The sequence below is a fragment of the Notamacropus eugenii genome, chromosome 2 (genome assembly GCF_028372415.1).
Source record: "Notamacropus eugenii isolate mMacEug1 chromosome 2, mMacEug1.pri_v2, whole genome shotgun sequence".
In the NCBI taxonomy this organism is placed as follows: domain Eukaryota; kingdom Metazoa; phylum Chordata; class Mammalia; order Diprotodontia; family Macropodidae; genus Notamacropus; species Notamacropus eugenii.
Window position 1 is genome coordinate 341,688,477 of NC_092873.1, and position 13,823 is coordinate 341,702,299.

Here is a 13,823-nt window from a genome sequence, read left to right on the forward strand (position 1 = left end):
TCTCTCCGTAGCAAGCAAGTAGCCACCAGGCCTGATCATGTCAATTGTCATTGATCATGCACAAGTGTCAATTGTTCCTGTTGGTTCTCAAACAGGGGTCATTAGCCCTTGGGAGTCCAGAAACTTTTTTTTAAAGATAGATGGATGGATGGATAGATAACTATTCCAATATAATTAGTTTACTTTGTGAGCTTGTGTATTTTTTTATGTATTTAAAAGCATTCTTCTGAGAAGGGCTACAATGTACTTACCCAATAACCAAAGGAGTCCATGATGTAAAAAAAGAATCCTTGCTCTAGAATATAATAAAATCTCTATTTGGCACGTAAAGCCCTTCCGAATCTTGACTCCAGTCTATTTTCCTTTTGTTACCTCTCTCTTACACACTTGATGAGCCAGCCAGACTGGCCAGCTTGCTTTTCATCCTCTCTGCCCCTTTGCACTTTCTGTCTCCTTTTCCAGAACATTCACCTTCCTCACCTGCCTCTAGGAATCCCTGGTTCTCTGGTGCTACCTCCTACAGTAGGCCTTTCTTTATCCTCCCAATTATCTATTCAGGACACACACCCCACTCATTATTTAATGGTTAGATTTATTTGGTTCTTCTGTATGTTGTTTCCTCCCTCTTTCCCCCTGCAGCTGATATTCATAATTGAGATGGTCCAGACCCTGAGGCCAAAGACTGAAGCCGTTAAAGACAGTTCTTCAAGTTCCTAACATCTGTATGAGACAATAAGATGACAAAATGGTATTAAAAAGGTTATAATAAGCTGTGGACTTTATTCAGCTATCAGTTCATAGATTTTTGCGTTCTTTACTTTTTGATACTGTATTGGATGAAACATTAGTGGAGTTTTTTTTTCCTTTTGTATTAGTTTTATATTATTATAATCCTGACTCAGGAAGTCCTAAATTCAAATGCAGCCTCAGCAGTGTGACCCTGGACAAGTCACTTATCCTCTCTATGTCTTAGTTTCTTCATCCATAAAATGAAGGCAATAAAGCCTCTATCTCCCTGGATTGTGGTTAAGATTAAATGAAATAATTATTATATAGTGTTTTCCAAACCTTACAGCACTATGTAAAGGCTAATTATTGTTAATACTGTTATCTCTTTGTCTCCATAACAGCCTGGTATCGAAGTGGATCAAACTGAAATGATCATGATAGCTTTCATTCATCTAGTACTTCAAGGCTTGCATTTTACCAGTTAGATCATTTGTTCCTCACCACTGCCCAGTGGGGTAGGTGCTATTATGTTTTCCACAAATGGGAGGCTCAGGCAGGTTTAGTGACTTGCTTAAGATGTCATATAGCTTGCCTGAGGCAGATTGAAACTCTTCTGAACTCCACTCCCTATGCTCCAGCCTTGGAGCCATCTAATGCCCAGTGCTGCCTGCCTAATCCCACCACTACTGCCGTGCCCTGGTGAGCCCTAGGTTCCAAGCAATTCTCCTTATTTGTGGCCAGATTTCTTAACTTGGGATTGTGGGGGTTCTCTCTCTTTTTCAGACTGTGGAACATGGCTTCCCTCACCAGCCCAGTGCCCTGGGCTACAGCCCCTACCTCCGGATCATGGCTATTGGGACCCGGTCTGGAGCCATCAAACTGTATCCTTTTCATTGCCCTGGCCCCCTTTCCCTAAAAGAGGCTCCCAGAAGACCCACTGAGGGAAGGACAGAGCTTTTGGAGCTTTTACCTTCTTTCCTCCAAAAGCCAGACTTTTCCATTGGTCTTGGATGGGGGAGGTTACCAGGGAGGCGGCACTGACAAACTGTGGCTTTCATGTCCTGATCTATGTATGTTTTCCTCCCTGGGACCTCCAGGCTTCCAATTTTATCCCTGGTGTATAGCTTGATATTCCTCTCCCCTACCTACCTTATCCTTTGAATGATCAAAAAAGCTCTTGTTTGTCCCTTGGTTGAGCCCTGGAGAGACATTCAAAAGCAAAGCCTTCCTTGCCTTCTGGGAGCTGTCCTTTGATGGGGAGTGGGATAAAACTACACAATGGGGGAGCTAAATTCTACATATTCAATTCAAATCACTTGACTATATTAATAACCAGGCCTTCCCTTATACTTAGTTAGCACTTTAAACTTTAATTGACTTTATTTAGTTCCTAGGCGACTTTAATACCAGCAAAAGCTATTATTTATTCTACTGAGGGATAACAAAGGGTGCAGATGTAGGATACCCTGGAATGGGGTTGGAGTAGACAGGGTCCCCTGTTTTCTGAAACTGAGACCTCTCCTGGGAATGATCCAGGTGAATGAAAAAGCTACTCTTTGCTAAATGCTAAGCACTGTGCTGTTGGCACAAATATAAGATCTCCAGACTGCCTCTGCCCTTGGAGGAGTTTCCAGATCTATTAGGGAAAATCACACTTTTAGGAGAATGGGGGAGGACGGAGAAGAAGGATGTGATGGAGAGGCTGAGCTCCAGCTTTTAGCCGTAGTACCTGAACACTGGAGCTAGAAGTTGGAACTGCAGCACATTAAAAAATGGCCAAGCTGAATGATCCCAGGGACTTCAGAGGTGAGGGGCTTAGCTCCTCCCAGACCCTGATTGGGCTGGATTTGAACTCAGGTCTTCACTATCCTATGTACTGTACTATGCATTGACTTCAACCTGCTGCCTTGCTATCTATGGCTTCTTCTTGTCATAGTGTCCACGGTCCACAACTTTTGAGGAGGTCTTGGTCAGAGGGTTGCCCTTGAGGCAAAGTACCTTTTTCTTTACCTCTAGACCTATTAAGCATCTCCCTGTTACAATATAAGTTCTTTGAGGTCAAGGTTTTTGTTTCGCTTTTGTTTTTTTGTATCCCCAATAGTTAACACAGTGAAGGACACGTGTTTTTGTTAGTTGATTGATTGGGCCTGGGATGACAAGTTGGTTTCTCTGTGAATTGAACACAAAGAGGTATATATTGGGGGCCTCGCTTAACTCAGAGCCATTCTGACCCAGAGGCTCCTGGAAGACTTAAGTGACCAAGGGGCCATCCCAAGAACCACCAAGAGTACAGACTGATTTAATGGCCAGATTGAGTTCTATTGTCATGGTTAATCTCTCTCCCCTCCCCCTACTTCCTACCGCACTGCTTTCTGGGTCATTTCAGGAGATGAAATGTACTCAAGTCTAACCCTTAAACTTCCCCAAAGGGCTCTGGACCGGGGCACGAGTTCTGTAGGAACTCTCCAGTTAGATATGCCATCTCCAGAACTGAACCAGGACATAATTATCAAATAGTAAAGGCATGTAGTCACTTTGGGTACTTGACTAGATGCCTCATTTTGTCCCCCTAAGTTGGGGGAAGGGAGATGGGGACAAGGACAGGACAGGACAAGTCTTGCTGAGTTTGAGTGGGAGGGGTGGGTACAGTTGTGAGGATAGGGCCTTGCCTAATGCACAGTGAATCAGCCCTGCATCTCTGCCAGGTTAATCATTACCAACCCAGTCCTGAGAAGACTGGCCATATCCTGGTTACCAACCAGTAATACATCAGATTTGTTCTGGAAGCAGCTGCTTAGGGTGAGGAGGTGGGGATGGTATGGATTTCTCATAGTCCCTTGCATATGTTCCATGTGAATGCAAGGCTAGTTGAAGCTGTGGGGCCAAGGAGCTTTGCAGCAGCAGCATCACCTTTAAGCCTGGGTACAGTCCAGAGAAGTAAAGCCATCCCGTCTCACACTCAAAGTGGGACAACTTCTTGACAATGACAGTATGTTCAAGGAATTAAACTGTCCCCTTGCCTTACAAAAAGTATAGGTTTTACCCACAGCCCCAAGGCCACTGGGAAAATGAATCCTCATTCCTCCTGGATGCCCAACCTCTGGTCTCTGAGTCAGAGAAGTTTACAGTCTTCACTTACCTGGCTCTATACACTAGACATGGGATGGGGGGCAGACAGGGAGGGGGCTCCCTTCACCAGCTTTCCTAGGAGTTGGGTGGAGTGAATTGGGCTTTCTCTTTTTAAACTTGTTCCTAAGCCAGCTCCCAGCTATGGTGCCCCTGGCGTGGAGTTCATGGGTCTTCACCGGGAAAACAATGCTGTGGTACAAATCCACTTCCTTCCTGGCCAGGTGAGGATGTCATATACTAATTAAATAAGAATGTGATAATAGGTACAAACTGGGACAGAGGGAAGATGTGGGGCAGATTAAGGTGGTATCACTGGAGATGGCTCAGCTTTGCCCAACTGCCCACACTATAGCTCTGGAACCATGGGGGATAGTTTGGGGCAGGATTTAGAAAGCCAAGTGAAGACTGTTGCTAAAATTGCTAGCTCCCTCCCCTCCTTTCCTTCCAACCAATATTCAGTCTTGCATTGTCTTCACCTGGAAGGAATGCAGACTGTTTGACTAGGGGCAAGAGTCTTCCTTTTCCTTTATCCTCCCTCACCCCACCTTATTGCAGATGAGAGGAAGGAGGGAAACAGTGTGATAACCATAAAGTATTGGGAGTGGCGCTGCCCTTGGACATAAGAGGTGCCGCCTCCTTTTACAAGCTGAAGAATGAAAGCCCTGTCATTAACTGATACACAAAGAATCCCCCAAACTGATTGTGGTAAGAGGATCCCTGGGTTTTTGTCCAAGATGACTAGCCCTCTCCTCCCCCACTCCTATCCCCACAACCATGTGCTGCTCAGCTAACTTAAGCAGCATGTTCTGCCCCCATCTCACCTACAACATCCATCTTTGTCCTGTCCTCCACTCAGTGCCAACTGATCACCTTACTGGATGACAACAGCCTGCACCTCTGGAGCCTAAATCAGAGAAATGGGGTATCTGAACTGCATGAAGAGAAATTCTCCACACTTCGGGGCCCCCCAGGGTAAGTCGCAGAGTCTAGGTCCTTACCCATCTCTAGACTCTAATGAAGAGGCCAAATTCTAACACACACACATACCCTTGCCTCTTGTCACTGGTACCAGCAGAGAGCTTGGTTCACCTTTGGATGGGGCCACCTTGTGGGAGCTGCCCCACAATGGATGGCTAGGACACACAGAGGGCATCAGAAAGTATCTGGTGTGTTTTTGCAGCATGGAGTAAGAAGCATTGAGGTTTCATAGTTCACAGCCATTTGTCTGGGTTTGATGCAGAGAGTAACTGGTACGTTTGTGTTCTAGTCCAGAGGCCTGTTGAATCATCTCAGTGAGATTTCCAAAGCACAGCATACTCTGTGGGGAGGGGGAAGTTCAGAAGGGGAGAGACCTGACTTCTTCTGAGTGGGTTTTCATGGACAGAGATAACCTGCCACCTCCTTTCCTTAGACCCTCACGCTACCCATATTTTCTGCCTTAATTGGGGATTTTGGCAGTTGAAATACAACAGTGAATTTTCCCATTTGCAGGGCTGCCCCCAGCGCCACCCAAATCACAGTGATTCTGCCTCATTCCTCCCAAGAGCTGCTATATCTGGGCACTGAAAGTGGTAACGTATTTGTGGAGAAGCTGCCCTCTTTCCAGATGCTAGAGGACCAGACTATCAGCACTGAGGCTGTCTTGCAATGGTGAGCTGAGCTGAGGGTCTCAGCAGACCTTCACAGAGTGAGACTAAGGCCAGTCTTATCCACTGACAGAGCAAGTAGCTGTATAACTTGAAAGGGGCAGGAAGCCAGAGTGAGTTGGGGAAAAGGAGGGGTATACCTGGGGTGGTAGTCAGTTTTTAGTACAATAATAACAGTATACATAAGACATAGAGCTCATTCAATTATCCTTCTCAGGACTGGGCAAGTTGGGTATAGATCTCAGGATAGATCATGCCCTCAGGGGATAGTTGAAGAAACTCGGGTAATTTGGAACATGTTCAGATTTGAACTTTATTTCTGGGTAGCCATCGGACACTGCATGTCGTTGCTCTATGCGGCTTTTGGACTGGTCCCAAAGCACAGCTTCGTCAGAGCCAGCTTCTGGGGCCAGGCTTACCATCATATGGGGACATTTGAGAACATTGCCTCCTTTGAAGTCTGCCAGGGCCCCAGCAAGGAGCCTGGCCTCCAGTTCTGAAGTATTGGAGGATACATATTACATGTTATGCTAAATTGTCACCCATAGGTATCCCAGAATCTACCAGTCCTTTGGCATTTCTGGGGTAGTTGAGAATCCTTTTCCTGCTCGGACTACTGGGGATTTTCTTATATTGTATCAACAGCAGGTACAAAGAGGAGAGAACACAGCCCCCTTGGTCACTGCCTCACTGAGCTGTCCATCAGCATCATACTCTCCTCCCCCTTTTCTCCCATCACAAAGTCTTGACTATAATAGGAACCTGTCTGTTTGTCAATTCCCCGTGTCTAGGTTGCCTAAGGATGCACAGCACTGGCGGGCATTTGAGATGGTAGAAGCACTACAAGAACACCCACAGGACCCTGCTCAAGTCCTGATTGGCTATAGCAGAGGCCTCATCATTATCTGGGACCTTCAGAATAGCCGGGTGTTGCACCACTTCCTGAGTGGCCAGGTAGGTAGCATGCCCAGGGGCTGTGGGGCAGCAGGATGGGCATCCGATAGCTTTCCTTTGATGCTAGTGCCTGGTACTGATGATAGACCTGAGCAGAGCAAATACACATAGTCCTTACCCTTTGATACCCTATGAACTCTGTTCTGAGCACTCTAAAGGAACATATATAGATAGGATCCTAGGCGTGAAACTGGAGGGACTTTACATCTAGTTCAACCCCCTAATTTTTCAGATGAGGAAACTGGGGCCAGAGAAGGGAAATGACGTGCCTAAGGTCGCAGAGCTGGGATTCAAACCCAGGTCCTCTGACTCTTTCCATTGCACCATGCTATGGTACCAATCCTCTGTATTTAAACTGGGAAAGTGGGTTTTAGGTGATGGGAAAAACTGCCTACTCAATTTTGATATTCTTCCCACCTCTCCCCTTCTCTAGCAACTGGAGAATGTCTGCTGGCAGCGAGATGGGGGTTGCATTGTCAGTTGCCATTATGATGGGAGCTACTGCCAGTGGAAAGTGTCCAATGAAGCCCAGCATCCTGAGCCCTTGCAAAGCAGAGTGCCTTATGGTCAGTGGGTCTGGGTGTACCTGGCCAGGGACCCAAGCATCAGTCTCCTCAACAGATCTCTTTGCATCTGTAGACCTGTGTGATCTCTTACCAATTCCATTTCTCCTTTTTTACCCCAGGTCCTTATCCTTGCAAAGCTATTTCTAAAATCTTTTGGCTAAGGACCAGGAAAGGGTATGTCTCTTGTTTTGTTTTTTTTTCTCTTCTCTTTTTCCTTCTAGCACCTATTCTCCACCCCTGTCCCCAGTAAATGGAAAATGACCTATATTCCCTAAACAAACACGCACTTTTCTGCTTGGTAGAGACACATAAGTGATGATTTCCAGTCTGCCATCCACCTTGATGTGGGATGAGGGCAGCTGGCCCCTAACTCAATAGGCAATGGGAGAATAAGAATGGGAACCATTGTAAAAGCATTCAGGTCCTTCTGAGAGGGGAGGGGAAAGATTCCTGAGTCATTTATAAACCTTAATTCTCTTTACACAAACATACACATCCAATATCAATGAATGGGATCCCAGTATCCTTTCAGCCCTAGAACTTTTCATTCTGAAAAATGGCAAATTCAGAGAGAAGGGGAAAGGATCAATTAAGGGAATGCGTGAGACAAAGCCCAGATCTCCCTTACTACATAGTCAGGAGCGTATAGTATTATGTCCTTGTCATCATCACTGCCGTATCTCCCAGCAAGAGACACAAGTTGTATCAGACTCCCCAGGACAAGATAGGCCATAGGGTATCTTTGGGATTTAGGGATTGTCCTCTTTGTCTAGTGACCCTGTCCAGAAAAGTAGGAAGGATCCTTCCGTTTATCCTTGCCTTGAATGCATGCCCCCCACTTCCTCTCTGCAAGAGCCCAAACCCAAGGGGATTGAGGTTGCTCATTCTGTCTTCTGATTTGACTCCTCACCCCCAGGCTGCCCTACATCATCTTCCAGGGCGGCATGCCCCGAGCCAGCTACGGAGACCGGCACAGCATCTCAGTGACTCATGGGAACCGGGAGACAGCATTTGACTTTACCTCCCGAGTCATTGACTTTACTGTCCTCACAGAGGCTGACTCCGGTAAGCTGGAGTTCTTGTTGAGTGTCTCATCTTGTACATAGGTTTGTAGATGAAGAGAAGAAGGCCTCCACATAGGGATATTGGGGATAGGAGGGAAAGAAAAAAGCATTTTTTTAAGCACAGACATTTCACTCAATCATCGCAACCCCTGGAGATAGGGGCTGTGATTATCCCCATTCCCCAGAGTCATACAGCTAGAATGAGTCTGAGACCTGATTTCAACTCAAGTCTTCCTGACTGCAGGCCCAGCACTTGCCACCTACCTGTGTCTAATATGGATGGGGACTGTACCTGTGATTTCATTAATAGAGGGAACTACTGGGTGAGGAAACTCCCTTTGCCAATATAGTAATATATAATAATAATTTAATAATAGTATACATAGTTATCTGTGTTGCTACATATAGTTGTAACAGCTAGTATAATAATCCCTAACATTTATATATTGCCTACTACTGTGGTAAATGGTTTACAGATATTATCTCACTTTTGTCCTCCATGCAGCCCTTGTAAGTAGGTGCTACTATTATCATTCCCATTTTATCGTCGAAGAAGCTGGGTCAGACACGGGTTAAGTGATTTGCCCTGGGTCACCCAGCTAGAAAGAATCTAAAACCTGATTTGAACTCATGTCTTCCAGACTCCAGGCCCAGCACTCTGTCCACCTACTTGCCCCTAATAGAAATGGGGACCAGACCTGTGATTTCATTAATATAGGGAATTACTGGGTGAGAAAACCCCCTTCTGCCAATGCAAGTTGATACCTTCTCTATATGGTTTAGTGGCTTTCATTTCCATTTGACACCATTGACCTAGAGCATTTGAGAAGCTAAATGACTTGCTCAAGGTCACAAAGCCAATATATGCCAGAAGCTAGACTTAAACCCAGGTCTCCATGACTTCAAACCTCCCTCTTCCTGTAATAGGTCCTTAATGTTTGTATTTGAATTGCATGGAGGGACAGAGGAAGCAGGAAAAAACTGAGCACTGGACTCCCCTCCTTGTTCCTTAACCCTGATAGAATAAGTACTAAATTGAGGTCAGAAGCCTGGTGGGGGTGGTTTGAGGTTTTCTTTAGGCACATTGCTTAATCCTTCTGAGTCCAAATTTCCACATCTGTAAAAGAATTAGATATCTTCCTCACCTCATGTAGCTGCTGGAAGGAGAGTGCTCTGTGGTGAGTCCCCAATTCAGTTTAATTCAGTATTAATTCAGTATATTTCAGTTTAAGTATAATTCAGTTTAAGCCTATTGAGGCAGAGCCCATGCTGGTCATGCCCTCCCACTGACTCTGAACATCATACCTGGTCAGGACCTTGGAGGGCATTTAGTCCAACTCCTTAAAGTGAAGCTTGAGAAAACCTGGGTCTGGGAAAGTTAAGTGATTTGCCCAAGTTTACATAGAGGTAGTTTGTACTCTGGTCCTCTGGGAGTCAGTGCTAATTCTTCTGTAGTTTTTGTTCTCAGTTGTGGCTTTTCCTGCTTAAAAATCTACTCTACCAATTACTGTGTTAAGGGAAATAAGGTGGGGGATGAGGGGGAGTAGTCTGTTTGTCTTTTAGAGACCTGTCCTCCTCCCACCCCTCACCCCAGTCTTCCCTTGCAAAAGCTGGACACAGCCTGAATTGAATAGCACAGGGGTGAATCAGTCTTCCAACTTGGGTGAGATCAAAGGGGGCTGATATTGAAACCTGGAGGGAGAAAGAGAGAGTAGGAGTTCCTCCTCCTAATTATTCCTGTTTAATGAGGCCTTTTGAGGTGGAGAAAAAAGGGTAGGGCAATCCCAGGACTACCCTGGCCCTGCTGGTCTTTGTATTCTCCTGTCCTCACTGAGCCTACCAAGTCCTTTCCTACGTCTTTCCTTAAGACTCAGCCTTGAAGTTTTCTGTCCACTTCCTCATCTGGAGAGCCTGACACACCTAGGTTCGCCATGCTGTCCTATTAGGGCTACAGCCCAATGCTTCTAAGCCTGCATCTGTCACTCTGTTTTGTGTGACGCTGGTAAGTCACTGAATTCAACAACAAATTTCAGCTAAGGACACTGTGTCACCTTCTGTGCTAAGGTTAGAGGTAAAAAAAACAAGGCGGGGTTCAGGTGACTGACATGACAGTGCAGGCAAGGAGATAAGGCAGGCGCAAATTCCTAAAACAAAACAATGCTGAGGGATAAAGAAAGTGCTGTTGTCCTCCCTGAGTTTCTTTTCTTCTCTGCAAGGATGGAAAAAATGACAGCTACACAAAGATTGGGAAAATAACATTTCATAAGAAACAAAGATATTTGCGGAAAAAATGAGATTCTGTAAGTGGGAGGTTTTCATAATGGGGAACCATCATTTTGTACTTCCGTGAGCTATCTTCTTTTTTTTTTTTTAATTCATTCACTTTAAACATGTATTATCTCTCCCATTGGCTCTTCCCAATGAACAGGTTTTTTCTTTAAAAGAAAAGAGAAAGAAAATTCTCATAATTAATATACACAGTTCAGCAGCAGAACATCTCCAGGTTGGCCATGTCCCAAGCTGTATGTCATATTCTGCATTTGAAGTCCTTCACCTCCTTAGCAGGAGGTGGGTAAGGTGCTACACCCTTCCGCTCTCCAGATTTGTCCTTGCACTGACTGGGGTTCACAGTTGTTCTCCTCTGTCATATTATTATGGCATAAATATTCCTCAGTTCTGTTCACTTTCCTTGGCATCCGTTCGTAGATGTCTTCCCAGTTTCCTCCGGTTCATCAGTTCTTATGGCATAATAATATTCTATTACATTCATGTACCACAATTTGTTTAGCCATTTGCTATTAGGTGAGCATGAACTTCTGTATATCCACTTCACCCTAGCCATTTCTGAACCCACTGCCCAAAGTCCTTGCCTGCCCAGCTGTCCCTAGGGTTCCCAACTTTTTTTGGTTTCTCTTGACGTTGGCTTTCAGTAAACCTCTATCTTCTAATCAATTTGAAAGGAAATGAACAGTTTATCCTGTGTGCACCCATAAATAAAGAGATTACTTTTTTCATAAGTAATCCTTTATTCGATACTTAGGATCACATAGTTGTTAAATGTTTATCAGAACACAATCAAATAAATTATTGAGATCCTTGTTTCTGTTTCTTGTCAATCAACAGTTTAATTCTTGGTACTTTTTAAAAGAGATACCCTACCCTCCAAATTATGTTAAGCCTCTTTTTTTTTCCTTGCTTTGGATTTGATTGAGAACAGGGAATAAGGTTGATGATAATCCTAATTCAGAGGATCTTAGGTCCAGAGTTAGAAGATATCTTACAGGTTATCTGGTCTTTTTACTGAAGAGAAAACTGAGGCCTAGGTACCTATGATATACCTAAGGTCATACAAATAGACACTTTGCATTCAAGATGAGATGTGAACCCAAATTGTCTGACTCTAAAGTCCAGATCTATGCTGGATTAAGTTGTTAGTACCTGACTTTCTCTACCCTTAACACTGTTAGTTGTCATTAATCCTGCCACTTTTGTAATATTTCAATAGGATGACATCATTATTTACTAAATATTCCCCATACCCTTTTAGCAACTTCTTGTCTCCCAGGTAGGAACCCCCGTTCTCAACAGAGGGCCCACCTGGGAAAGAGGAATGAATAAGAGGGAATTCTGGTCAACTTCTACTTTCTGCCTTTAGACAGATCTTGTGGCCCTGAGCAAGACACTTTACCCCATTAGAACCTGACTTGATTCACTTTCTCTACCTTTATAATGATATTATAATGCCAATTCTTGGGGATGGGGTATATGCCTCATTTCCAAGAAATAGCAGTCAGGCCAGTCTAGGGTTAATCTTCAGTGACCACCACCCCCACAACCCCATCCACCCCATGAAACTGTGATCTATTTGAATCTCAGAACGGGAGAGAAAAACAAAACATTCTATCCTATCCATCTTAAAAAATAAGCAGCAAATAGGAGATGCCTTTGTTGTGTGTCTTCTTCCCAGGCAGGCAGAATTCCCATAAAGTTCTTCTGCCTCTAGCTTTATCTCCTTTTTTCATAGTTTGAATGCCTTGGTTTTTGGTTTTGCTAACCTTGCTCTGCATCACTTATACATTTTCATGTATTTTCTTGTATCTTGGGCTTTGTTTTTCAGTACCTTAGAACAGTGATCTCCATACCTTTCAGATCATGCATTTGGTTTTTTCAAAATTGAGCATCTCCAGTATATGTATAAATATGTATATTTGTCTATAAATCATGTGCATGGACATGTATATGCATTGTAAATGAGTATGTGCCTCATAAAACCTATACAAAAATAGTAAGAATTAAAAAGGATGAGGGGAAGATGAAATAAACAATATCTTTTAAAAATCATTTTTATTTTAACAGTATGACAAACCTTTTTTTTTCACTAAAATTATTAGTTGACCATCATTCTGGTATTTCCTTATTCATTTTTAGCAAAGGTGGTGTGATTTCATATTACTTCTCTTTTTTTGTTTTTGTTTTAATCTTGTGATGCAGTGATTCAGTGGTTCAGTTCTGTACTTAGTCTAGTTTGATTCCTGGTTTTAGTGGCTGTCACAGCTGAGCAAGATACATCACAAAAATAGTGAGGTTCATCATCTTCCCTTCTTGAAGGGGACCAATAATGTCGCAAGGGGGATGTCTTGACTCTCAACTGAATTGGATTTAAGTGAGGCAGAGCTGTGCAAAAATGTGGAGCACAGTCCAAGAAGAGGATTGTTGGCTGGGCATATTAGATCATGATACTCATGTTTCAGTCTCATTGAATAATAATGCAAAGGTTTTTGTTTAAAATATGGTTAGCATATGTCCATCTTTCCCGATGTCAATAATTCTTGCAAACTAATTAGAAGATGTTGCATTGTTAAAAAAAAAAAAATTAACCTTTTAATTTCAAATCCCAAAACTCTTCACTTGGTTAATTTCTAAACAGAATAAAAAAGTTCCCTTCCCAGTTTATATGTAGATACAAATACTTGTGTAGGTAGCACACATCATTTTCAAGTAGCAAAAGCTTAACTTTTTAACTCTTGCTAATTACAGTGATTTCATACAGTCATTAGATTCCAAGGTACAATGTATACTTAGGGCAAGATTCATAATTAGGGATAGAGGATATCACATCCTTGTTTCAAATAATCTTGATAATTTCATTATTTTACTATCTTGTCTGATTTAGATAATTGTTGTTTTTACCAGTTAGAAATAGTATCAGCTCTGTGATTTTCTTGTTGGCTTGTGCTCATGAATTACTGTTATTTTCACTTAATAGTATTTTTTATTTTTTCCAATTACATGTAAAGATACTTTTCAACATTTCATTTTGTAAGATTTTGAATTCCAATATTTTTCCCTTCCCTTCCCCCTCCCCATCTGTGGTTTCTTTGCCAAGAGTCTTGTCCCATAGACAGTTAGATGGCACAGTGAGTGAAGGCCAGAAGTCATGAAGGTCCAAGTTCAAATTTTGCTTTAAACATTTCCTGGTTGTGTGAACTTGGGCAGGTCATTCTTCTGGCCTTAGCTTTCTTCTCTGTAACATGGGGATAATAATAATACCTACTCTCATAAGATTGTTTTGAGGATCAAATGGGATAACTGGAAAGAGCTTAGAAAAACACTATATAAGTGTTACTAGCTATTAGTTTTTTCACTCTGGACAAATTACTTAATTGATTCGTGCCTCTGACAACTCAGTAGGACTTAACCAATGGAGCTTGGAGCTGTGTTACCCAGTGGAGCCA

At 43.2% G+C, this 13,823-nt stretch overlaps 1 protein-coding gene across 4 annotated transcripts in view; it reads left to right on the top strand.

The window, feature by feature from the left end:
- LLGL2 (LLGL scribble cell polarity complex component 2) overlaps nucleotides 1-13,823 on the top strand; it is a 70,438-nt gene that overhangs the window by 46,753 nt on the left and 9,862 nt on the right. For 3 of the 4 annotated variants that reach the window (XM_072645690.1, XM_072645692.1, XM_072645691.1), the window contains exons 3-10: nucleotides 1,513-1,610; nucleotides 3,998-4,079; nucleotides 4,715-4,830; nucleotides 5,350-5,508; nucleotides 6,296-6,458; nucleotides 6,892-7,024; nucleotides 7,144-7,198; nucleotides 7,941-8,089. In XM_072645690.1, coding sequence (XP_072501791.1) covers nucleotides 1,513-1,610; nucleotides 3,998-4,079; nucleotides 4,715-4,830; nucleotides 5,350-5,508; nucleotides 6,296-6,458; nucleotides 6,892-7,024; nucleotides 7,144-7,198; nucleotides 7,941-8,089 — 955 coding nt within the window. Of the gene's footprint in view, nucleotides 1-1,180; nucleotides 1,245-1,512; nucleotides 1,611-3,997; nucleotides 4,080-4,714; nucleotides 4,831-5,349; nucleotides 5,509-6,295; nucleotides 6,459-6,891; nucleotides 7,025-7,143; nucleotides 7,199-7,940; nucleotides 8,090-13,823 lie in introns of those variants that run through there. The other variant, XM_072645693.1, reaches the window with a different exon arrangement.